The sequence below is a fragment of the Nelumbo nucifera genome, chromosome 2 (assembly GCF_055504915.1).
Source record: "Nelumbo nucifera cultivar China Antique chromosome 2, China Antique-T2T, whole genome shotgun sequence".
Lineage (NCBI taxonomy): Eukaryota > Viridiplantae > Streptophyta > Magnoliopsida > Proteales > Nelumbonaceae > Nelumbo > Nelumbo nucifera.
In genome coordinates, this window is record NC_142650.1 from 25,133,562 (window position 1) to 25,158,378 (window position 24,817).

The 24,817-nt window shown below is 37.9% G+C and overlaps 1 protein-coding gene and 1 non-coding gene across 9 annotated transcripts; one reads left to right on the forward strand and one right to left on the reverse strand.

Annotated features, from left to right (window-relative positions):
* Positions 1-5,512: 5,512 nt before the first annotated feature.
* On the reverse strand, positions 5,513-5,586 carry TRNAV-AAC (transfer RNA valine (anticodon AAC)). The gene has a single exon. It is a non-coding gene; the product is annotated as a tRNA-Val (tRNA).
* Positions 5,587-5,640: 54 nt separating this feature from the next.
* On the forward strand, positions 5,641-24,093 carry DXPS3 (1-deoxy-D-xylulose 5-phosphate synthase 3). 8 transcript variants are annotated; one of them, XM_088898034.1, is made up of 13 exons: positions 6,051-6,186; positions 8,326-8,613; positions 9,176-9,388; positions 9,505-9,819; positions 10,350-10,469; positions 10,559-10,723; positions 16,702-16,852; positions 17,279-17,547; positions 17,997-18,276; positions 18,921-19,231; positions 19,634-19,912; positions 21,209-21,493; positions 23,559-24,093. In XM_088898034.1, exons 5-13 carry the CDS (start codon positions 10,428-10,430, stop codon positions 23,706-23,708), a joined length of 1,932 nt encoding a protein of 643 aa, XP_088754160.1. In that variant the 5' UTR covers positions 6,051-6,186; positions 8,326-8,613; positions 9,176-9,388; positions 9,505-9,819; positions 10,350-10,427; the 3' UTR covers positions 23,709-24,093. The 8 variants fall into 8 exon arrangements, 7 of the variants coding, with proteins under 7 accessions (XP_010254309.1, XP_088754161.1, XP_088754162.1 ...); XM_010256010.2 differs by having other exon boundaries at positions 6,055-6,186; positions 8,318-8,613; positions 9,176-9,819; XM_088898035.1 differs by lacking the exons at positions 8,326-8,613; positions 9,176-9,388; positions 9,505-9,819 and adding an exon at positions 6,863-7,011 and having other exon boundaries at positions 5,654-6,186.
* Positions 24,094-24,817: the final 724 nt, after the last annotated feature.

Below are 24,817 nucleotides of genomic sequence, written 5' to 3' on the forward strand. Positions count from 1 at the left end.
CTTCGGGGTGAACCATATCCATTTATATTTACAGACGTAGCAGTTAAGCTTAATTAATGGCGGATTGAATCCTCAATTACTCCAACATTAAGTGACTATTTAATTATCCTTATAAACTAAATTAATTAGAGTAATCCCTGATTCAAACTTTCAGATGGACGTCAAATTTGACCATGTCATATTGGCCCCAAAGTCTTCCATTTCTTACTTTTTTTTTTCTCGAAGTAAATTGAATTAATGGTTAGCTAGTTCGGTTGATTGGTTTTTCATTATATTTTTCATGTAAAAAGAATCTCTGTTCGTCCCAAATTAAAGAATACAATTAACTAATATTTTATCACCAATAAAAACAAAAATCAATAATAAAATTTCAACAATATTTATCTAAAAACAATTAAATAAATCAAACAACTAATAATTAATATAAAAAACACATCAAACTTCAATATTCAGAACTTATAATAAACCAAGCACACATAATTGAAAAGTAGGTATTTATAATGGGAAAATCTATGATACGGAAAGAGTTTTGACCAATCAAAATTCACCTATGAATTTTGATAAATAACACCTGATTGGCTATCACATTTATGATTCCAGTTTATTGGTTAATTGTTTTTCTGATATCATATCTTTTCCATATCATAATCGAATCCATTTATAATATGTATTCTAAATATATATGAATCAGTTAACTGCCGTTTTTTTCCTGAAATCAAACCATTCGGTTCAGTTGTCCAGATTTTTCGTTTTGGATGTTCGATTTTTCAGATTTTCATGAACAATCCCTAGCCTTATGTCACAACAGGACAAGGCTTCATGACTATGGGTTTGTAGAACAATCCCTGGCATTTTTCCTCTAATCTTGGGTTTGAACTTCCTTCTCCACAGAGTTGGCTTCCCTTTTGGTCTTTCCCCACCTTGAGTTTTGATCTCTACAGAATAGGCTTCAAGCCTTCAACTTATAGGTTCTAAGATTGCATCTATTACCATGGAGGTTGCTTATACTTCATTGCTTGGTGATCCTTCACCAACACAGCCAATATTTGGTCTCATTAATCCTCCTCTATTCCTTTACAATCAATCTTTCCACTTTCATATGTTGTTCATCATTCAGTTCCCCGGTGGCTAGTGGCAGATCTAAGACTTTTGATCAGTGGGGGTAAGCATTGCCATAACATCTTAGTAATAAAATTTGAGTAATTAAAGCAAAACTGTTGAGATTTAAAATACTTTCACTCTAAACATTTTAAGAAAGATGGATACATAGGCCTCTAAAAATTAGGGGTTGTAATTTTCATAAAAAAAAATGGTTAGGATTCACTCTTCCCAATGCAACAATGGTTAGGATGGTTTTGCACAAAAAATCTAGGGATGGTAATTTGTAAAGTGCCAAAAGAGATATCTCCTCAAGTGGTGTGTTTCTTCCTTCAAGAATATTAGAGTGAACAAAGATAGAAGGGAATACCTAATTCATCTCCTCGATTTCCTCCTTCACTGTCCAACAACCTGCTCCAAGCTAGGGTTGTCAATGGACCAGGTTTGGATTGGACCTGTCCAAATCAAAATCAATTTGAATGGGTTGGACAGTTCAATAAGACACATTGAATTGGATTGAATTGGACTAGTCCAGACTTAATGGTTCAAAGTATTTATTGGATTGGATTGGACCTAGTTCATCCATAATGGATTTATATTGGATTGGATTAAGTCGAACCAATATCCGGTCCATTAAAAGAAGATAAGGATAGGTGTTAATGGGCCAGGTTTGGGTTGGATCCAATTTGAATTAAAACCATTTTGAACAAGTTGGATGGTCCAATTAAGACATATTGAATTGGACAAGTCCAACTTAATGGTCCAAAGTATTTATTGGACAGGATTGGACCTGGTCCATCTGTAATGGACTCATATTTGATTAGGTTGGGTTGGGCCAGTCTTCGATCCATTAACAACCTAACTCCAACCCTAAATTTGAAAAGAGAATAAATGGTTTGAATTACCCCATTAGTTTTCAGGAATAATGCTTGTAAGTAGTGCCAGCCCAGGGTCATAAATAAAAATAAATAAATAAATAAATAAATGGGAGAAAGACGGTTCAGCCCAGGGTCAGAATTTATAGGCACAGTTGGGGTAGGTGCCAGCTCGGAATTGATGCCAATTTACGGGCGAGCGTTGGTGCATAGAGCGTGGGTTGTTGCCATTTTGAATGTTTATATAATTCTGCAGTGGAAATCAGAAATCTGCATTGGGCCTGTCCATACTTCTCCGTAAATAAATTGACTCCTTATTGTTTTATTTGAGTGGAGGAAAATATGAAAAAAAAATTTACAAATTTTCAAATCTCTATGGGGCAATTTCCCATAGCGGCATATGCACGGATCCGCCTAGCCATATCATCTCAATTTCCACTCATACCATTGGACTTACCACACCATCTGCCTAATTGAATTTAACCCATCCCGATCATGAGTTGAGATCAGTCCCCCACAAGATAGTTTCCCACAAAGTCCCACAACACATCCCGCCATGTAGGGTTGTCAATTGGACTGGATTTGGTCCAATCCAATCCAGTCCAATGTGAGTCCATTATAAATGGACCATGTCCAATTCAATCCAATGAATTTTTTGAACCAATTAGGACCGGCCCAATGCAATGTCTGGATCGTCCACTTTGTTCAAATTCATTTTGATTTAGATTGGTTTCAATCCAAACCCGGTCCATTGACACATATATTCTTATCTTATATCAATGGACCAGATATTGGCTTAATCCAACCTAATCCAATATAAATTTGTTATGGGCGAACCAGGTCCAATCCAATCTAATAAATATTTTAGACTGGATTGGTCAAATCCAATATGTCTTATTGGTCCGTCCAATTCATCGAAATTGATTTTGAACTAGATGGGGTCCAATCCAAAATCGGTCCATTGACACCCTTACCGACATGTATTGAGGAACATCTCCCGATGATATAAGTTTCACTTGGTTTCTCAAAACCTGAACCCCGATCTAACAACCAATTGTTCCAATTGAACACATTGCACTATCAACATTGACAACACCCTTGTTTCATCTCCATTGCTTTTTTTTTTTTTTCTTTTAATATGCTTCTTAACTACATCTTTCTTATTTTCTTTGCCTTATTCACTTTTTCAAGCATCAATCATAATAACTTCATCCCTGATAATTGCATTGTCAACTTGCATCGTTTCAACATGATGTAAAATTGGTTCCACTAGGGTTTATCATCCAAACCATGAATCGATGAAGCAACCTTCTCCCCTATATCCTTCTTTGAAACTTGTTGCTGAGAACTTGGTCATCGTCCATAGTTTCCTCTTCTATAATCACCGGAGTAATTGAGAATTTCCAATAGTGGAAATTGGATCAAAACCTTTTATTATATTCCTTGTTTGTTTCTAAATTTTCTCCTGTTTGTTGCTTCATTTTGCCAATATATCCTTAGTTTTTATCTCCAGGGTTTATGTGATGCTAACAAACCCAATAACAAGAAAAATGAATGGAAAGTAGAGAAATAGGAAGAAAAATGTAAAATAGAATAATACAAAGCATTTCCTACTCTCTATATCTCCCACACCCACGGACTCTTTTTTTGGCACTCAAGATACAAGATTACTTCTTGTGAAAAATACAAGGCCATTTTATAGGTCAGCCCCAGTACAAAATTGCTAAGTAATGGATTTCATGAGTCTCGCAAAATTCGTTACTAGAGTACTACAATTCTGGGATTTGTAAGTTCCACATGCGAATCCAACCTGCAAATCAATATGAGTAGCAATTCCTGCCTACTTTCGATTCGGGATAACTTGTGAGTCCCAAGTGCAACGACCTCAATATTGTGAGTTAATATCTTTACTTCTACAATATATTATTACGAAATTTTGCCTTTTGGTTTGTCTCAACTTTATTTAAATTAGATCATGAAGCGGATTCACAATTAGAATTAAGGCACCAACATAACAATTGCTTTCAACTTACCATTGTTTGGCTTTGGTATGCTTCTAGGCTCCTATCTGTAACGTTGACTGCAATATTTTGGTATTCTCTCATATACAACTAAAGCTGCCAAAACCATCTCTACCGTTACGGATTAAACATGAGCGGAAATAGTTTTAGATGGTGATATAATTATTGGATCAAAACTTAAGAACAGGGCGAATTGCTTGTACTAAGGTTTAAAATTTTGATATGTATCAGTCATATGTATCGTATTGGGGGTTTTCCGATACATCCCTCCAGGGGGTGTTTTGGGATTTTGACTGATTCAGGGGTGAACGGACCTTAAATCGACCCCTTTGAATCAGATTTAAAAAAAAAAACTATCAATACTGCCCGATACATCTCTACTGACGTATCAATATTTTAAACCTTGACTTATCAACAAACCTTCACTATAAAAATGACAAGAACAAAAAGTTCATCCATACTGATACCATAGATGGTTCCCATCCTTAAACAAAATTCATTGTCAACTTAAACAATCTAAATAAAAAAAAAATCTTTATTTCATCAAAAGGTTCACGAATATAAATCTTAAGATAATCTTCCTTTGCCCAAAATCTAATCATGACTAATACAATAGAAACACAACATAGGAAAAGCATTACCAGCTATATCAGCTAATAGAATGCAATATAGCTCCCAAGAGGAAGTTTCCATTGAATCTATTCTTCTATTATGACCTTTGCTGCTGATCCAGTGTACTGCCTGGTTCCCCTCTTTGTGAATGTGATTGTAGGTGTTGTTGAGATTGGTTTCCCTAATGGCTTTCTTGTACTTCTCCTTGATCGATTGGCATCTCCATGAAGAGTTTCCCATTCCTTGAAGTAATTCTATAGAGGTCTTCGAATCACCTTCAATTAATGCTTGCTTTGCTTCCAATTCCTTCGCTATCATGTGGGCTTGGAGACTTGCTTTCATCTCAGCTAGCGTAATAGTGGTTTTTCTAATTGAACCAGATCTAACTTTTAAAGTTTCACCCTTGAAAATTTTGGCTATATCATATATAACCATAAGTGCAATTGCCATTAGCTCTTTTTGATGAATCAAAATTAATAATATTTATTTCATTTGGGTTAGGAGGAGTCCATTGAAGATTGAACCCAATGTTTTAAAAACCGATATGGAACCAAAACCACTTTCATCACTCCTTTTTGGGTCAGTGGTTCAACTGTCCAATTCGAATAGATGATTCATTTTAAATTAAAAAAAATAACAATTAAAATAAAAAAGAGATAAAAAACTGTTATCTGAATCAACTGTTTGAGTCAATCAATTGTTGACCAAGTCAATTGTTTTTGGCCAAAGAACAAATTTAGAATAAAATGGAACCCATTGCTAGATAACTCCTGGTCTAACGGTCCGACCGTCCAAGTCAAGGACGGTTTGAAAACTTTGATTGAACCCATTACCCATCCATTGGATTTTCTTTTAGCTCATCACATGCTGATTCCATAAAAAGGGCAGAAATGAAAAAATTGGCTTTGGCGTCGCCCGGATTCGAACCGGAGACCTTCAGTGTGTTAGACTGACGTGATAACCAACTACACCACGACACCACTTTTACTTTTTTATATATGTATATAATCCTAATAATCTCTAAATCCGTAATCTCGAAGGGACCAATTACCAGTGGGCATGTGATTACCAACATACATGTTTCTGCGCTTGTTTCTGTCTGCTCTGCTGGTAGTCGATTTCACTGGTTAGTCGTGAAATTTTGATTTTGCACCAAAACTCAAAACGCAGGATTAGTTGTTGGATTTATACTTTTTTGCTTGAGTGGGTTCTATTTCTCTAACTTCTTTTTGGCCGTTTTGTCTCTGTTATATTGGGAGATTTGTTATGGCTATTCGGTGTCTGTTTCGTTGATAGATGCGAGTGTTTTTGTTGCCATACCGCTGAGTCTCTGTCCGTTGGTTTCGCCTTAATTTTTGGTGGGCTTTGTTGCAATTGAGTGATTTTGTGGAGTTGGGTTTCTGGTCTTAATGATGGGTACTGCTTCTGCTCAGTGCCCATCTCGAATTGGTGCTCTTGTCCATGGACAAATTCGAGTTTCACCTACAAAAATGGAGTTCTCGAGGTTTTGCAGTCCTTGGAGAAGGGAATTTCTCAGGATGAGCCTGAATTTGGGTTCTTCTTCCACGAATTCTTCTAAGGTATATCCTCAATCGACGTTTTTGTTTAATTTATTTGATACTTGTAATTATGTACTTACCATTGAAGCTGAAACAATTCTGTAGTTCTGATTATTCTTATGTAACATTCATGGGATTATGGATGTATTCTTACAAGTTATAGTCCTTTCTTTCGTTTTCCAATTTGTTAATTAAGTTGAAGTCATGTAATTCTGATTATGGAGCAGGGATTGTGTTGTTGAGGTTTGTTATTGAGAGACACGCCCTCTATACATCTAATAGATGTGTGCATGCATGTTTGTATGTTTCAAAAGAGCTTCGAAACCGAGCTCATACTCTAATAAAATGAGTGTATCCTGAATGCTAAATGGGATTTAATTACTTATTTCTGCATCCTGCCAAAATTATCATTTTATATGAGTCCTCAGCAGAACTCTTCTCTCTACAATTGGGTTTAAAATCCCTATGACTTGGTATCCTTGGGTCCTGACATACTGAGTCTGGTATTATTTGGATTAGTCTAAGTGAGCATTTTGGATGGATTCTCAACATGGTGGTTCCAAATCCTGACACCTTACCGAAACACAGCTAGGTTCAGATATTTTTCTTTTCATTCTTTCACCTCTATTTTGACCTGTTTGAAGTAAACTATTATTTTGTTGGTGACTATTTTTTGTGGTTTACTGCTGAATACTAGGCTTGACAAGCACGTTTGAATTCCATATTATGAACTACAAAGAGATTTTGATATTTAGCAGCTCACTTTATGATGAACAGAAGTCTAGACACCGAAATGTTGTCAGACAGTAAGCTTTAAGTGAGGATGAAAGATTCTGGCTGTTACAGGTAAATTCTGAATATAGTTTTGCATGCATGGGTTTGAGTAAGGTTTAGGAAGTTTTAATTTTATTGTTGTTTGGGATGGAACACGGATTGACATGAAGTTTGATGGAGAAGTAGATATGGTGGCAGAGTATCACATTGAGGGGGGAAAAGAATTATTTGGGCTGTACATATGGGTTTTGAAATTTACTGTTGCCAACACGAACAAAATCAAATTGAATAAAAAGATAAGAACTGGGGGGTGGGGGATCTGCAAGCTAATATCATTATTTTAAAAGGATCTTGAGTGTAGAGGTGTAGAGCCCCACTATCTTGAAGCCTCATTTTATGTAGTAAGGCCACCTAGAACAGATAGTAGTTACACCTCAGTGAGTGACAGGCTGACAGCTATTAGCAGGATGGGATGTTGTGAAACTATTCTTCTATTACATGTCTATTTTCAAAAAGTAGAGGCATAGAGGTATTGATATGGATAGAGTACTTGTCTGATTCTTCAAACTAGAAAATAGAAATCCTGCTGTCCTAAATTTTGCATTTTTGTGAACTGGGTATTATTTGGAATCCAAATGAGGCTTCCTGAAGGATTTAGCAACTAGTAGAAAGACCCAATAGCAAGCAGTCAAATACTAGCTATTATTTAAACTTAGAGGCTGGAAATAAACAAACACATAAAGAGTCAAGTAGGAAACTCCACAAAGACTAAGAAGGCTTGCTAAACAAAATATTAATCTATCATGGACTTGATCAAAATGTTGAAATAGCCATAATTTGATTGAATATTTTTCATGCTACACAGTAAAACACAGAAATTGGCATCTAAACAGATTTTGAATTAGAAAATAGGGTAAATTACAAAGACCCCCCTGACCACAAAGACCCCCTGCACTTTCTTTTGTGAAAAAGGCTCCCCTGAACTTTGGCCGTTAGACAAAGACCCCCCCTAGCCGTTAAGTCAGATAACGGAATGTGTTAAATTACCAAAATGCCCATCAAGACTTTCTGCATTTTCTTTTCATTGCCCTTTTCTCTTGAATTATCGATCCAATCCAATAATTCTTAAACTACTCACCAGTGTTGGTCTGATTGCATTCAATCGTCTATTTCTTCTCCTCTTTGTCATACTTTTTTTTTTTCTGACCTTTGGTTTTGTAACCATTAAGAAACTTCATTAAACAACAGTTGCTAAAGCACAGCGAATTCTCAATCGACAAATACATTGAAGTGGTGGGTCCCTGGTCTTTTTTAATAAGCTTTAGGGCCTTGGTGGGCTTTGGGATGAAGAATGATGTTACTTTTCTAATAATGGTAGATGGGCAGGTACAAAGATTAACTTCAAAGATGCAGAGATTTGACATATGCAGTCAAGCTTCTTCTTCAGAGGAAAAGAGCTCATTGTAGAACTGTCATTGAGCAAGAGGCAGATGCACTTGGGTTTTTGTTGATCATAGAGTTCAATGAGGTTGTCACAAGTTGAATGCACTGGTGAAGTGCCAGAGTCTTGAGTGGAAGCTGAGGCGGAGGTAAGCAAAATGAGAGACAGCAGAAGTGCAGAACCATAGAAAGAGAAACCATGGTCTCTCTCTCTCTCAAGCATTACTGACTCCAGTAAGCCTCTTGTTTCAATTCCATTTGTAGTATTCTTCTTTCAATGCAAACATATCACATAATATCACATAACTGGAAGTTAAAGATCTTCTCAAAGATGTGAGGCATGGATGGCTGGTCACCCACTTCAGAGCCTTTCCTTCTCTCCAGGAAGGAGGTAGAGTTCATTAACATAATTGAATTGTACGCCCAGGGAATGGAGAAAAGGTCTTTCGGTTTTCTTATTGAACAGATAAATATTGGAAGAGAGGACTAAGTAATCAATTCGATTCTGTTTCTTTTGTTCTTTTATATTGAACTCCTCTGTTGGGCACCAGTGTGCTAGTTGCTCCATTTCCTCTCCTGAAAGTTCAATTAGCCACTTCATTATTAAAAACACGTTAAAGAAAGAATCATTCTGTTCATTGGAACACCAGAAACATTCCAACGTGTGACCAAATGTGACCTTAATTAATGAAAACTACTGATAAAAACGTCAATATTATGAAGCTAGTTAAAGAGGACAGGATTCCTTGATGCTGAAATCTAATCATTTGATGGGACTTGACCCTTTTAACAACAGCGACTGAGCTACAACAATGTGCAATGGATTTTTCAATTTATGATGCTTTTGTGCAAATTGGCCTTGTGCAATGGACTTGACCCCATAGAACAATGTGCTTCTTTCTCCACCACCGGGAGAAGGCCGGGGAACTCTCTCTGTTTGCTGCTGTGTCTGGGTGTCCATGACGGTTTAGATCAGTCTCAGTTGATCCCTGCAACCTGCACGCTCCTGGTAAAGTCGTATGCTGCCTTGCTTCAAAAAGGGAATTCTTAAACTACCATTGACAGCAGTAGAAAAACAAGCAACATAATTGACTGAATCTGAATATGGAGCCTGACTTTTATCAGCCTCAAAGCGAACAGACTGGAACATTAAGAACAGGAGGAACCCTGACGTTTGCAGAGTAGGATCTCTCCATTCCTCTGTGTTTGATTCTGGGTCCCCCATTGAAGCTGCTTGGACTGCTTGAGCTTTGAAAAAAGATTTTGCCTGAAGAATTCATCCATGGACTGTCGACAGAGACCCATCTGGGTGGGATTGTAGTAGAATCCGATGTTCGGCGGATTGGTCTCTGTCCAACCCTTATCGGTGGATGGTTGGACGGTGAATGACCAAGGTTATCACAAGCAAACCTTATCGGTAGTGTTACCAGATTTTCACAGGTATGTCAGGTGATTTTTTCTCACCGTTCAAATAATTAAGGCAAGGGTAAATTAGGGATTTAAAAAAATTTAAACAGTTAAATGAGAATTTTTTTCAATATTAACTGATGGAACATTAACGGTGGGGGGTCTTTGTCTAACAGTCAAAGTTCAGGGGGGCATTGTCACAAAAAAAAAAGTGCAGGGGGTCTTTGTCAGTGACCCCATAGTACAGGGGGGTCCTTGTAATTTACCCTAGAAAATAAGATATCACGTAGAGTTCTCAAGTAGATCCAGTTACCATAGGTCCTAATTTCATGATTCTTGGCATTAACCAATTTTATTCACCAAAGCATGCTATTGTGTTAATTGTCAAGTGAAGTCTGCATCACCAAACTGCAGTCTGATGTGATGATTCATGCAATTCCACTCTATGTGTCTGCTATACATGCAAGTTGTCTAATCTTGATAGTTGAATGCAACATGGTTGAATGTTCTTATGGATCCAATGTTTTTATAATGGAAGTAGTATCTGATCTATCTTGATGCAGGCATTTGTATGTTGTGTAAATGCTCTACCTGACGTTGGTGATTTTTTTTGGGAGAAGTCTCCAACACCTATACTAGATATGGTTGAAACGCCAATTCACTTGAAGCATTTGTCTCACAAGGTATAAATTATTACATTTTTGTATAGAATATATTGCAAGCCATCTAAAAGCTCAACTTTTATCCTCATTCCAAATGGGTTCTGATGCAGGAGCTGAAACAATTAGCTGATGAGATTCGTTCAGAGTTATCTTTTATAATGTCAAAAACACGGAGATCCTTCAAAGCCAGTTTAGCTGCAGTGGATCTGACAGTTGCTGTACACCATGTTTTTCATGCCCCTATGGATAAGATACTGTGGGATGTAGGCGAACAGGTTATTGCAGATTTTATATATTTCCACCCTTCTGAGATAGATAAGTTGTTCTTGATAAAGCAAAGTAATAGCCTATGAATTGTTATTTACAATGACCACAGGTTTTCTCTGCTAAATGTGCTAAATATGCTCTTTGATCTAAATGGTCTGATCTATGAGCCAGCTTTTGATTGTAGGAAGACTAGAAATTATGTCAATTAGATAGTTCCTATGTTTTGAAAAATGTTCTCTTCTTTTTATAGACCAGTTCCCATTACCTTAATGCGTATGGAAATATCTCTTGGTTAATTGGATGGACAAAAATATATATTTTTTTAGGTCAAGTTAATATCCTAGAATCAAGAGGTTTCCAGCTAATTGAGCTATTAGGATTGTTCATCTTTGTTAATGTTGACTGTGTAGGGGTATTTTGGTCTTTATATTTATGTTTAAAGCTGCTGATGTGTAATGCTTTATTAGTGGCTGTCCCATACTTAAATAGGAGCAAAGGAGTCTTTTTATTTTTGAATAGAAACATATAAATTAAACTTGGCCGACTAGAGAGGTGATTAATCTCTCTTGTTCGAACCAGAATTCTTCTTCTTCTCTATTCTCCTCTCTTCTCCTTCTACTTCTTCTTCTAGTCTTTCTATTACTTCTCCAATCCTTATTCTAACAGAATTCAGATTAGATTATAATATGGTATGAGAGCAACTGTGATAAAATCAAATCTGCCTAGAATTCTGATTTTCACGCATCCAGCCTTGGGTTTTTTTAATTCTTTCTTTGTCATTAGTTGGAGATAAGGAAAGGGGCTGAAAAGGAGTGATCGCCCTCTTCCCTTGGAGGTTTCTATGCCTTTGGTCAGCAAGTTCGTGGGTGTTTGCAGTGGTTTGTAGGAAGCCTCCCCTAATCGATGGAGAGAAGAGTGCTGTTTCAAGTGATGCAATGGAGTGTCGAGTGCAGCTTGATTTTCTGGTGATTAGGTAAGTGATTTTGTGCAGTTTTTCCGTGTGAATTAAATGGTTGATGTGTTCCAAGTCGTGTGGTGAAAACTCAGGTTGTTGTGTGTTAGGGTTTGTGTAGATTTCAGTGTGGTTCGAAGGGTGAGTGAGTTTCGAGTAGTGTGGTGAGTTTTCAGGTAGTTGTGTAGTAGGGTTGTGGTGTGGAAAGTGAAGAATTCAGCAACAAGTGGTGCTGAGTGTAATGCGGTATAGTGTGCAGTGTGGTGAGAGGTGAAATAAGATTTTTTTTTCCTTTTTTTTATAGCCATGGGAAACAACAGTGAAAGTAAAACTAGTGTGATGGTTCCCACCGACTACCTGAATGTTCAGGTCACTTCTATCAAGTTGAATGGAGAAAACATGTGCCTTGGGCGAAATCTGTAGAAGTCTTTCTTAAAGCAAAGAAGAAAGTGAAGCATATAAGGGAAGAAAAACCCTCTATTGAGTCTCATGAGTATGGTGATTGGGAACAAGAAGATGCACAAATTATAACTTGGTTATGGAATAATATGGAACCCAAGATTAGTATGAATTTCTTGTTTCTTGATACAACCAAAGAAGTTTGGGACCATGCTAAGAAACTGTATTCAGGACAAGACAACACAACTAGAGTATATTAGCTTTATCAGGAATACTTTAATCTGCAACAGGGTAATCAAAGTCTTGAGGAGTACTATGCTAGCATGAGAAACCTTCGCAATGAGCTGAATGTGTATCACCCCCTCACCTCTGATGTTAAAATTCAGCAACAATAGAGGGAACAACTAGATGTGACCAGATTTTTGATAGGGCTGAAATCTGAATATGAACCAGTATAGGCATAGATACTAGGAGGATCAACTCTTCCTTCCTTAGAAGAGGTGTTTTCTCGGTTTCGGAGGATTTCTATTGGATCTACCGAGAATTCTAGCAACTCTGATAGGTTAGCCTTTGCAGTATCAAGAGGCCGTGGTGTTAGAGGCGGAGCTCGGGGAGCTCAATCTAGCTGTAGTGGTAGCAGTGGACCGGTGTATGGTCGTAGTGGTGGTGGTGGACCTATGTATAGTCGTGGTGGTGGACGTACTGGAGGTCGAGATTTAGGGGGAGTTCGTGGTAGAGGACGCAATTCTAGTCCAAGAAGATGTACACACTATGGTATAGATGGACATACCATCAATTATTGTTATGATTTGCATGGTACACCTTCAACTTGGGCAAATCATGCGGTGACCAGTGATAGTAGTTCCAGACAGGAGAGCCATCCAACTAATCAAATGCCCTCTATATCCACAGATGTTACTGGGAAGGAGATGATGAGTGTTCCACGAGATGAGTATGAGAGGTTTGTTCAGGCCACATCTCAACAGAATACAACCACTCTTGCACACTCAGGTATGGCTTGTCTGGCATCCAAACCCAATCCCTGGATTATTGACTCTGGAGCCTCTGATCACATGACTGGAACTCCAGGTGTGTTTTCCTCCCTCTCTCAATGCCCAACATCACACTCTGTTACCCTTGCTAATGGTTCCACTCCTCCATTTGTGGTGTTGGTAATGTTAACATAGACCCTTTATCTTTATCCTTAGTTTGTATGTCCCCAAGTTTCTTTTTAACCTTATGTTTGTTAGTAAGTTGACCAAGTCTCTTAATTGCTTTATCACTTTTTACCCTTCTTCGTGTGTTTTTCAGGATCTCAAGACGGGGATGAAGATTGGTGGAGGGGATGAAGCCGGTGGACTATATTATCTTGATGGTGGTGGAAGTGCATTAACAACTCTTTAAACATCTCTTTCTCCTCTCTAGTGGCATTATCGATTTGGTCATCCATCACTTAGAGTTTTGAAGTCTTTTGATCCGTCGTTGTGTCATCTTTCTATTTTGGATTGTGAGTCATGTTAGCTGGGGAAACATCATTGTGTTCCCTTTAGTCCTAGGGTTGATAATCGTATGTCGAGTCATTTTTCTTTAGTTCATTCAGATGTTTGGGGTCCAACGTGGCTTTACCTGATGAAAGATTTGAATGAATTGTTTACCATTTTCCAAAAATTTTATGCTGAAATTCACAACCAATTTGGTGTACACATTAAAATTCTTCGTTTTGATAATGGCTGTGAATACTTTTATACACCATTTCAGGAGTATTTGGAACAACATGGCATTATCCATCAAACTTCATGTACCTACACCCCACAACAAAATGGAGTAGCTAAGAGAAAGAACCGTCATCTTTTGGAATCTACTCAGTCCCTTATGCATCATATGAATGTACCCAAACCCTTTTGGAGTGTTGCTGTACTTGCATCTTGTTTTTTGATTAACCGGATGCCCATGGCCATCTTTGAAGGTCACTCTCCCTTCACCACTTTGTTTCCTAAATTGTCTCTGTTTCCTCTTTCACCTCGGGTTTTTGGGTGTGTTTGTTTTGTTCATAATCTAGAATCGGGAAGGGACAAGTTAGATGCACGATCCATTAAGTGTGTCTTCCTTGGCTATTCCCGGACCCAGAAAGGGTATAAGTGTTATAATCCTAACTCTCGATGATCCTTTGTGTGCGCTAATGTTACTTTCTTTGAGTCCACTCCGTATTTCTCGGGGTCAGGTGATGTTTCTTCTTCCTCACCACCTCCTACTCTTTCGGTTCCAGTTGCAGATCCCATTCTTGTTCCAGTTGTGACCAAATCTTTGCCTCCGGTGCCACTTCCTGTTGAACGACCACCTATTCGTCAAGTGTATACACATCGCCAACATGTACCGGCTCCTCCTCCAACTCCATCACCGTCGACAGATCCGGCAATTGTTCTCACACCAGCTCCAACTCCGATTTTTGAACTTGATCTTCCCATTGCCTTGCGGAAAGGTAAACGCAGTTGCACTCTTCATCCTATTTCTAATTATGTTTCTCACTCACCTTTTTGCTTCCCATCGCCAGTTTGTCTCCTTGTTATCCTCTATTGTTGTTCCCACGGATGTCTAGGAATCCCTTGCCTCTCTAGGGTGGTGCCATGCAATGGAAGAAGAGCTCTTTGCCTTAACTCATAATCATACGTGGGACCTCACCACACTTCCTCCTGGTAAGTAGGTTGTTGGTTGTAAGTGGGTATACACTATTAAGTATTTACCTGATGGTAGTGTAGAGCGGTTAAAAGTTAGATTGGTTGCCAAAGGGTATTCCCAAACATATGGTATTGACTATACGGAGACCTTTCCTATTGCTAAGATGGTTCAATTCGTGTTGTGATATCTCTAGTTGCTATGTATGATTGGCCTCTCTTTCAGCTTGACATCAAGAATGCTTTCTTACATGGTGATCTACTCGAGGAAGTCTATATGGAGCAACCACCGAGGTTTGTTGCTCAGGGGGAGGATGGTAAGGTGTGTAGACTAAAGAAGGCCATTTATGGACTTAAACAGTCTCCATGTGCGTGGTTTGGTAGGTTCAATGAGGTGGTAAAGAAGTTTGGTATGAAACAGTGTTAGGTTGATCACTCAATCTTCAATTATGACTCTCAGGCTGGAAAGATCTTATTGGTGGTATATGTAGATGATATTGTCATTACCGGGAGTGATAGATTGGGAATTGATAGGTTGAAGATCTTTCTGCAGGAACACTTTCAGACAAAGGACCTTGGTAAACTAAATTACTTCTTGGGGATAGAAGTAGCAAGGTCTAAGCATGGTATTAATTTGTGTAAGAGGAAATATGTTCTTGATTTGTTGGAAGAAACATGATTATTAGGTGTCAAACCAGTTGAAACACCTATGGAATCAAATACTAAGTTGAGCAGTGATATGGGTGAAGAGTTTGAAAATCCTGGAAGGTACAGGTGGTTGGTGGGTAAACTAAACTACCTAACTATTACTCGGCCAAATATTTCATTTGCAGTTAGTGTGGTGAGTCAATTCATGCAAAAACCTCGGGTTCCACATTAGGATGCAGTTCTAAGGATTGTAAGGTATTTAAAGGGGGAGGTTGTGGCTTGATATATAGAAGTGGAGGAAAACTTGAAATAGAGGGATATATTAATGTTGATTGGGCTGGCTCTATATCTGACAAGAGATCCACTACAGGCTATTGTACTTTCCTTGGGGGTAATCTGGTGACATAGAAAAGTAAGAAACAGACAGTTGTGGCAAGAAGCAGTGCAAAGGTAGAATATAGAGCTATGGCACATACTACTTGTGAATTAATGTGGCTGAGAAATCTTCTACAGGAGATGGAATATTCTATTGAGACTCCAGTGAAGCTCTATTATGACAATTAGGTTGCAATCCACATCTCTTCTAATCCGGTGTTTCATGAGAGAACCAAGCATATAGAAGTTGACTGTCACTTTGTGAGAGAGAAGGTGTTGAGTGGAGTGATAGATATTTCACATGTTAACACAAGAAACCAATGGGCAGACCTGTTCACCAAAGGGTTGAGTTGGGGGAGAGTGGACTACATATGTAACAAGCTGGGACTATATGATATATACTCACCAGCTTGAGGGGGAGTGTTAATGTTGACTGTGTAGGGGTATTTTGGTCTTTATATTTATGTTTAAAGCTGCTGATGTTTAATGTTTTATTAGTGGTTGTGTCCCATACTTAAGCAGGGACAAAGGAGTCTTTTTATTTTTGAATAGAAACATATAAATTAAACCTGGCCGACTAGAGAGGTGATTAATCTCTCTTGTTCGAATGAGAATTCTTCTTCTTCTTTATTCTCCTCTCTTCTCGTTCTACTTCTTCTTCTAGTCTTTCTAATACTTCTCCAATCCTTATTCTATCAGAATTCAAGTGCAGATTAGATTATAATAATCTTTATATCATGCAGAGCGCTGGAATGCTATGCAGGCATATTACAAAATAGTGACTCCAAGGCTATCATATTTTTCTATCTCCTGAACTTTCTTTTTTGTCTTATATCTGTTTGGGTCCCAGTGGGTGTAGTGATCATCCTTTGACCTAGTTATATATATACAAGAAAGAGTTGATCTATTGTAAAATTAACTCCTTGTTACAATGGAATAGGCATATGCACACAAAATTCTCACTGGAAGGCGGTCCCTTATGCATACACTGAGACAGAAGAATGGCCTTTCAGGGTTTACTTCTCGCTCTGAGAGTGAATACGACCCTTTTGGTGCTGGACATGGATGCAACAGTGTTTCTGCTGGGCTAGGTAAATTTTATTCCCCCTTCCCCCTGTACATTCTTTTTCATCTGTGGTGTAAAATCAGCAGTGGCAGTTCTTTCTTCTTTATTCCTTATATGATCTTTATGAAGTTTAGTTTCTAGACTTCATATATAGCTGGATTTCTCTTATGCATCTGATACTCAATATGTGAATAATATCTATTAATATAACAAATTGGCTGTTTTGGGTTGTTTGACCTGACTCTGATTGTTTGACTCTTAACATATAATGTCTAACTCAAATGTCTAAGCTGATGGCTTGTTTACCCTGGGCTACAATTTTTTTTTTCAAGTACATTGTGATTCTAGAAATGTTTTGTAAACTAGAAAAAAGAATATTACTGATAAAGAGTATAAAACTAGAAAAGAAAAGCTTATTCAGTTGATCTATTTTCTCTTCTCCCTCTCCTAGGAATGGCTGTTGCACGAGATATTAAAGGAAAGCGAGACAGAGTGGTGACAATTATAAGCAATGAGACAATTATGGCTGGTCAGATCTATGAGGCTATGAGCAATGCAGGGTATTTGGACTCCAATATGGTAGTGATACTAAATGATAGCCGGAACTCTTTACACCCAAAACTAGAGGAAGGCCCAAAAACAGCAATAAATGCTCTTTCTAGTACACTAAGCAAGCTACAGTCCAGCAAATCCTTTAGGAAATTTAGAGAAGCTGCCAAGGTATGCTTTCCATTAGAAAAAAAAAACTTGGATTAAGTTATTATGAGGGAAACATGCAAATTTGATGTGTTTTATTCACATTCTTGTTTATTCATATTTTCTAAATAGTTGCCAAAATTTCTTACTAGCTAAAGGATGCATTATGCTTAGATCAATTCAACTGTTCATTTTTGGATGTCCAAATGAAAAATTAGCAAGGGTGTATGCTTAGGTCCTTTTGAGTGGGCCTCTGAAGCAGTTTGTGTATGCCTGTATACTGTGTGTAATCAGTGCTATAATATCTCCTGGACAATCATACATTTATCTCTTATAATCAGTATTTTCCGGTGCTTAACCAACATATGCTGTCTTGTTCCCTTATCCTAAGTTTTCTATCATGGTGTAAATCCCATTTATTATTTATTTGTTTCTTCCAATTGTCATAACATTCATGGGCACATTGTTTTCAGGGGGTTACCAAGAAAATTGGTAGGGGCATGCATGAGTTGGCAGCTAAAGTTGATGAGTATGCACGTGGTATGATGGGTCCCCTGGGATCAACTCTCTTTGAAGAGCTTGGATTATATTACATAGGCCCAGTTGATGGCCACAACATTGAAGATCTAATCTGTGTTCTCAATGAGGTGGCCTCTTTGGATTCTTCAGGACCTGTACTGGTTCATGTTGTCACAGAGGAAAATCAGAGGATGGAAGATAACCATAAGAGTGAGATGGAGGTCAAACAACAAGGTCTGTGTATATTTTGCCATTAATATTTTTCCATAGTCAATTTTCTCTAAGAACCTATGAAGGTTACCTATTTATCATGATGTACCTATACTGTTATCTCGTTGTCATTGTCATTGGTGGTGGTGGTGGGTGGGGGTCAAATGGGGCACAATGGCAGGGTGTCAGGATCTACCATTCAATGCAGTCCAACCTACAGTCTAGGCATTCAGATTATTATCAACTTATAATAGACATTGTTGATGTCTAACCCAGAATATCTAATTTGTGCTGCATTTTTTTTTGAAAGGGTAAAGTATATTTTCATTTACAGGGGCATAAATTCCCCCAAAAATAAAGCCTCCCCACAAAAATAAAATCAAGGGAAAGCAAAAGCAACCTTCTATTGCTTTAGAATGACTCAAAACAACACCATCAAAAGCCATCTCCCTGAACTCCTTTATTATCACCAACCAAGAGCTAATTAGTCCTGCATTTAAATAGATGGATACTAATCTAATTCCACTTTTTCCCTATGCAAGGGACAAATGGCCTCAGTCCTCTTGCATGCCTTGTTTCTTTTTAATGGAAGAAAAGAAAAAATGCAAACTAACCTGATATTATTTGTGTTTTTCTTTCTTCTCCCCTCCTATCCTTATACCAAACAGGTTATTGTAATTCGGATCCTTTGCAGTTCTACCCAAAACCAGTGGGTAGTAGTCTGTCCTGGACATATAGTGACTTCTTTGTGGAGTCTTTGGTCATGGAGATGGAAAGGGACAAGGAAATTGTGGTCGTTCATGCAGGAATGGAAATTGAGCCATCTTTTGAGCTATTTCATGAAAGATTTCCAGAGAAGTTCTTTGACGTGGGTATGGCTGAACAACATGCAGTCACCTTTTCTGCTGGATTGTCATGTGGTGGATTGAAGCCGTTCTGTATAATACCTTCCACTTTCCTACAGAGAGCTTATGATCAGGTCTCTCTCTCTCGTTCATGTGCTATTAAAATTTAGAAGAGCATTTATGTTGCTTAATGACCTGAAAAAGAATCAGTATATGCTATCTCTCAAGGGTACAATCTGGAAGGATGCTTATTCTCCTTGAATCTTGGAGGCTACCTAAGGGACTTCTACCTCCAATCCTCAATTTTCTGATCTTCAATTAGTCACCAATGCTAAGGCAGTGAAAAAAACAGAAAGAAGAAAGAGAAAAAGGGAATAGTTAATATTACTATTGACTATATGCACTGTCTCAGACATCAGATATGTATGCATAAGATTTTCACTGATGCAGACACTTTGAGCTGAGTCTCTGTGATTCATTGACACTAAAAAATCTTCACCCCCTGATCTACTGTTCTCTGTTTTTGCTCTCCTTAGGTTGTCCATGATGTGGATCGCCAGAGTATCCCAGTGAGGTTTGTAATAACTAGTGCAGGACTTGTGGGTTCTGATGGTCCAATTAAGTGTGGGGCATTCGATATTACATTCATGTCATGCTTGCCAAACATGATCGTTATGGCGCCATCAGATGAGGATGAACTTGTTCACATGGTGGCTACTGCTGCTCACATTGATGAAAGGCCTATTTGCTTCAGGTATCCAAGAGGTGCCATAGCTGGGATAAACAGCCCTGTGCGCACTGGGATACCCCTTGAGGTAATTAATGTCTTGTTGTTATTACCTATCATTAATATAGTATTAATTATCTTTGATATTTATTACTATTTTCTTTGATTGATAACTGATCAAAAAACGTCATTAATAAAAAGAACACTGAAGTACAATATAGAAGTACTGCCCTAGCACTCCCATCAATATCACAAAATAAAAGTGCAGAAGAACTGTGACAAACAAAATCTGTTTGGATCCCTTCATTGTGCCATGTTACTCGAAGAAGAATCTGTGGGATCTTTCAGTCCAAAGTTTGTGTTCTCATACCATATGCATAAACGTTTATTTAGGAATTCACTTCCTGCATATGCTTCAATGGTCTGCGAGTGCTTATTATCGGACTTCAGACTTTGAATGGTCTGTCATGCTTATCGAAATTTCAAAAGTATCGGCATGTGATAATTGATTAAGGACCATTAGATTCATGTTAGATGGATCACAGCTAAAACTAATTAACAACATTAGGTGTAGAAGCACTGAATCATTTTGTTCTTGTTTTCTTGAAAAACCATATCTATTGGTCTTTTACAATTTTTTTTGCCTATCCTGTTTGCTTGTGCCTTCTCATAAACAATTCCTAAGTACAATTTCTTCAACTCACTCTCTTTTTTCCTTCTAGATTTGGTTTAAGATTTACTTGGTTTCTCGGCAACTTGTTTAGATTCTTTTGGTCTAGATAATTCTATGCCCTGTCTACCTGCTAACTCCACCTAGGACCTTTAAAAGGCCACCAATTTCCAAAGCTATGCTTAACAAATTCTTAACCTTTATCTGTAACTCAGCAGCATTTATTGGTTTATTACTGTCTATAGGCATGCATGATCTGATTGAATTTCAGGTTTCTTGGATATGGGAAGTATCTCTCTCCCCTTAAAACCAAAAGGCTCTAGCTCCTCTACGTTCTTCATCAAAGCATCCAATGGTCACCACTTGCTTTGAAATAGTTCTCAAAGACAATCCTCTTCTCTAAATTCTCTCATACTCTCCAATTCAATTCCTTCCTGCTCACCAACAGAGGATTCAAAAGCTTTAGTATTCTGGTTATAAGAGGGTTTACCAAATCTAGTTGCATTAGCAAACAGTTGTTAGGAATCCACAGAGAACTGAACAATTCAAAGTTTCCCTGAATTTGGGGAGGTGACACAACTGAGGTTTTGATAGGTATAAGAGAGGAACCCCATTCCTTCAATATTATTATGACATCATGAATGTGTTAGTTTTGGTTTTCTGCATGTGGTATCTCATACACCACTAACTTGACACTAGATTTGACTGTGGCAGATTGGAAAAGGGAGAGTTCTTGCAGAGGGTAAAGATGTTGCTTTGCTTGGATATGGTGTGATGGTCCAAAATTGCCTTAAGGCTCGATCTCTTCTTTCCAACCTTGGCATTGAGGTTACTGTTGCTGATGCAAGGTTCTGCAAGCCCCTTGACATCAAGCTTGTCAGACAACTTTGTCATGACCATTCCTTTTTGATCACTGTTGAGGAAGGCTCTATTGGAGGATTTGGCTCCCATGTTGCACAGTTCATCTCACTTGATGGGCAACTTGATGGGAGGATTAAGGTATTGTTCTTATCCTTAGTGTTGTTTTTTTTACGGTAGTTAAAGATGGTTATGGATGGTCTTTCTTTTAATATAGTTTTCAGTTGAGAACAAGTATTATAGGAACTTTGCTTTAAGTTAGCCTTGCAGTTTCTCTTTTTTATCTACCCACGGTGAAGTCAAAAACTGACCTTATTAGGCATGAAGGCATTCATACTATTTTTCTAATATACTCATCTAAGAACAACAGTAGCATGGAAGTATGTCAGGGAGGGGAAAGAATGAAAAGCATGAATCTTGCTTCTACATGATTTTGGCACATGACAGATGAGTGGGAAGCCCAAAATGGTTGAGTTGTTCCCCCCAGAAGTACTTTTCATGTAGCCAATTTCAATTGATAACCCCCATCATGTGGCTAAAGGAATCATTTTCTAGTCATAGTTCATTAAAAAATAAGAAAAACTAGAAGCTATTATTCACGAGGGGGAAGTGAAATTCATTCTCAGGAACAGTAGGGGGTGGATTCGAGCTGAGCCGAGCTGAATAGTACGAGGCTCGAGCTCAGCTTGCCAAGGTAGTACAAGGCTCGAGCTCGAGTTCGACTTGAGAAAAAGTGTTCTATAAAAATAAAAAAATTATATATAAAAATATTTTTTATTTGATATTTAAAAAATTAAGAATTATAATAAGTAGTTATTATTATATTATAAAAATAAAAATATTATTATTATTATATGCATGTATGTATGTATGTACATATGTATATGTATATGTATATGTAGCTATTCGAGCTTGGCTTGCGAGCCTCACGAGCCGAGCTATATTAGGCTCGAGCTTGGCTCAATTATTAAACGGGCCTATAAATTGGACTCAAGCTCGGCTCAAAGCTCGGTTGAAACTGAGCCATCCGAGCTCGAGTAGCTCGTGAAGAGCTCGGCTCGTGGCCACCCCCAAGTAGGGGTGGAGCCAGCAAGCTCTTGGATATGTTTTTACTCCATGCATGATAGATTGCTTTAACTGGGACCCAATTATGATGGATAGGTAGGGGGTTCTACCACTTTCAGATCTGATGGTAGGGTTTTGTAGGGTGAAGACAATTTGGGTGATTAATGATGAAGAATTGAGATGGAGAAGCAAGTAAACAGCTTGGTGTCCACTGAAAAATGAGCAGGAAATTAGCTTTCAGCAATGAATCAATTTGGAAATAGGAAGAATGATATTAAAAAAGAAAAAACTTACTATTAGAAGTTTAGAACATATTACAGAGACTGCTTAGAGGAGGAAATGAGTAAGAGACCTGGAGACAACCAGAATCACTCAACCAAAATTTTATATATCGAATTAGCTTTCAAGGACTTTGATCTCCTTTTATCCGTTTACTGACTTATAACCTATTAGGACACTCAAACATGGACTTTATTCCTAAAACAACTCTTAATAACTCATTATGAATCCTAACAAATGACAACTCTAAACCTAAAAATCAGAAACTTTCTAGTCCCATCACTGACTTGCACATATCACCAAAATGGCCACAACTCTTTCAATATGCATTGAATTTACAAGATTTTGGTCTTTATTGGATTGGTAACTAAAAACCTATCTAATGGTACCGAAATCATTCAAAACTAGCGAAGTTTTGAACCCCCTGCAAAATAGGATGAAAAAGTGATGTTGCACTCCAGCACCCGGGATGATTAGAAAACACCAAAAATTTATGAAATTGCCATTGGTATAGGAATTTGAAGAAACATGATTTCTTCTTCCATGGTTCTTTTCCTTTTTCCATGTCAGCATTGTTCTCCCTTTTGTAATGAAGAGGAATGGGGAAATTGAGATAAAAATCTTGCATTGGACAAAATTCAAAACAAAATACACATACCAGCTAGAAGACTTGCACTCCTGTTTCCAGAAGCCTGGACTTTTTAGGTTACTTATAAGGAGTTTCTAATGGACACATGTTTCATGTTAGACACATTGCTTCATGTATCTATAAGTTGACTGGTAATGCATGTTATACCTTTTAACATAGTACTGTGTTCAGCTTTTATGTTCCATTATTAATCTCCATTGAATAACTTTCCAGTGGCGACCGATTGTTTTACCTGACAACTACGTAGAACATGCATCCCCCAAAGAACAACTTGCACTTGCAGGCCTGAGTGGACATCACATTGCTGCCACAGCACTGAACCTGCTTGGCCGCACCCGGGATGCTCTCCTATTGATGCGCTAGAGAGTTGGCTTCCTACCAACTATTGTTTGAATTTCAAAAGATGTAATATTCTTGCTTGGTTAATTTCACCATTAATCATTTTTTGGCTACCTAATTCTCGTACCAACACCTTATTCCCAACCGGTGGTGGCTCCTGAAAGCTGCTACTGTATGCTGATCTTCCTATCTAGGTTCCTTCGTCCTGTATGTATTTTGTTGATTTGTAATTTTGTATAGATATTGCCCGAGTATCTGGATAGAGTTATGATACTTGCTTCTTACAGATGATAGCAGGCAGGCATTTCTGCAAGAGGGAAGATACGAAAACTGTAAATATGTTAGATCCTGGTGAAGTCAACTATGTGATTGAATTGTTTATACGAAAAAAGAAATTAGTATCGACATATTAGAGGGCTGGTTGTGATTTTACTCTGTCGGGCGAGAAAGTGCCACCAATGGTCATAACAAACAGAGATTCGTATATGATTTGCGCTGCTTACCTTGTGCCACCATGTTAGGTACCTGATTAAAAGGCCATATATGCAGTGAAGCAATTGAAAAGTCGGTTGGATCCATTTTTCCTACTTGTATTCTGCAGTATTCAGGGAGTTCTGCTCCACTATACAAGAATACATGCCTTGTAGACCGCAAAGTACGCAGGAAAAACCATCTTTTTTTTTTTCATGCAGCTTCCTAATTCTAGCATCTAAACCATCCAAAACACACCTCAGAATAGGGCTATGAATGGTTTTATTTGAATTGGATATGCCTTGATCTAGATTTGATCCATTAATATTTGGATTCCAGTGGGTCTTATACGTCCGATTCATTACCGAAAAACTTCAAGAGAAAGAAGCGTTCTTCCTGTATACGTTTTAGATTCGTATAATAATCATGTTCATCAGGTCCAGTGAAGTTCTAGCTGATTTCATATGGGTCTCGAGTCTATAAATTCTGGAACATGTAATTGGGCCAGTGTGCGCTGGGTGTCTGGGTGATCGGATATGCTTTTATACCCTATGTAAGTTCATCATATTTTGTTATATCACAGGAGTACACATTCTAGATTCTACCTTGGTTCGTGGAGCGATTGGTGATTGGTACCACTCGAATCTACAAGCCAGAGACCA

What these genes read in the sequence shown, in the direction of transcription:
- DXPS3 (XM_010256007.2), top strand. Translation starts at nt 6,016, where the DNA reads ATGATGGGTACTGCTTCTGCTCAGTGCCCATCTCGAATTGGTGCTCTT. An exon ending in CTTCCACGAATTCTTCTAAG is followed by an intron (nt 6,187 to 10,349) that starts GTATATCCTCAA and finishes ATCTTGATGCAG; the next exon opens with GCATTTGTATGTTGTGTAAA. An exon ending in TGAAGCATTTGTCTCACAAG is followed by an intron (nt 10,470 to 10,558) that starts GTATAAATTATT and finishes GTTCTGATGCAG; the next exon opens with GAGCTGAAACAATTAGCTGA.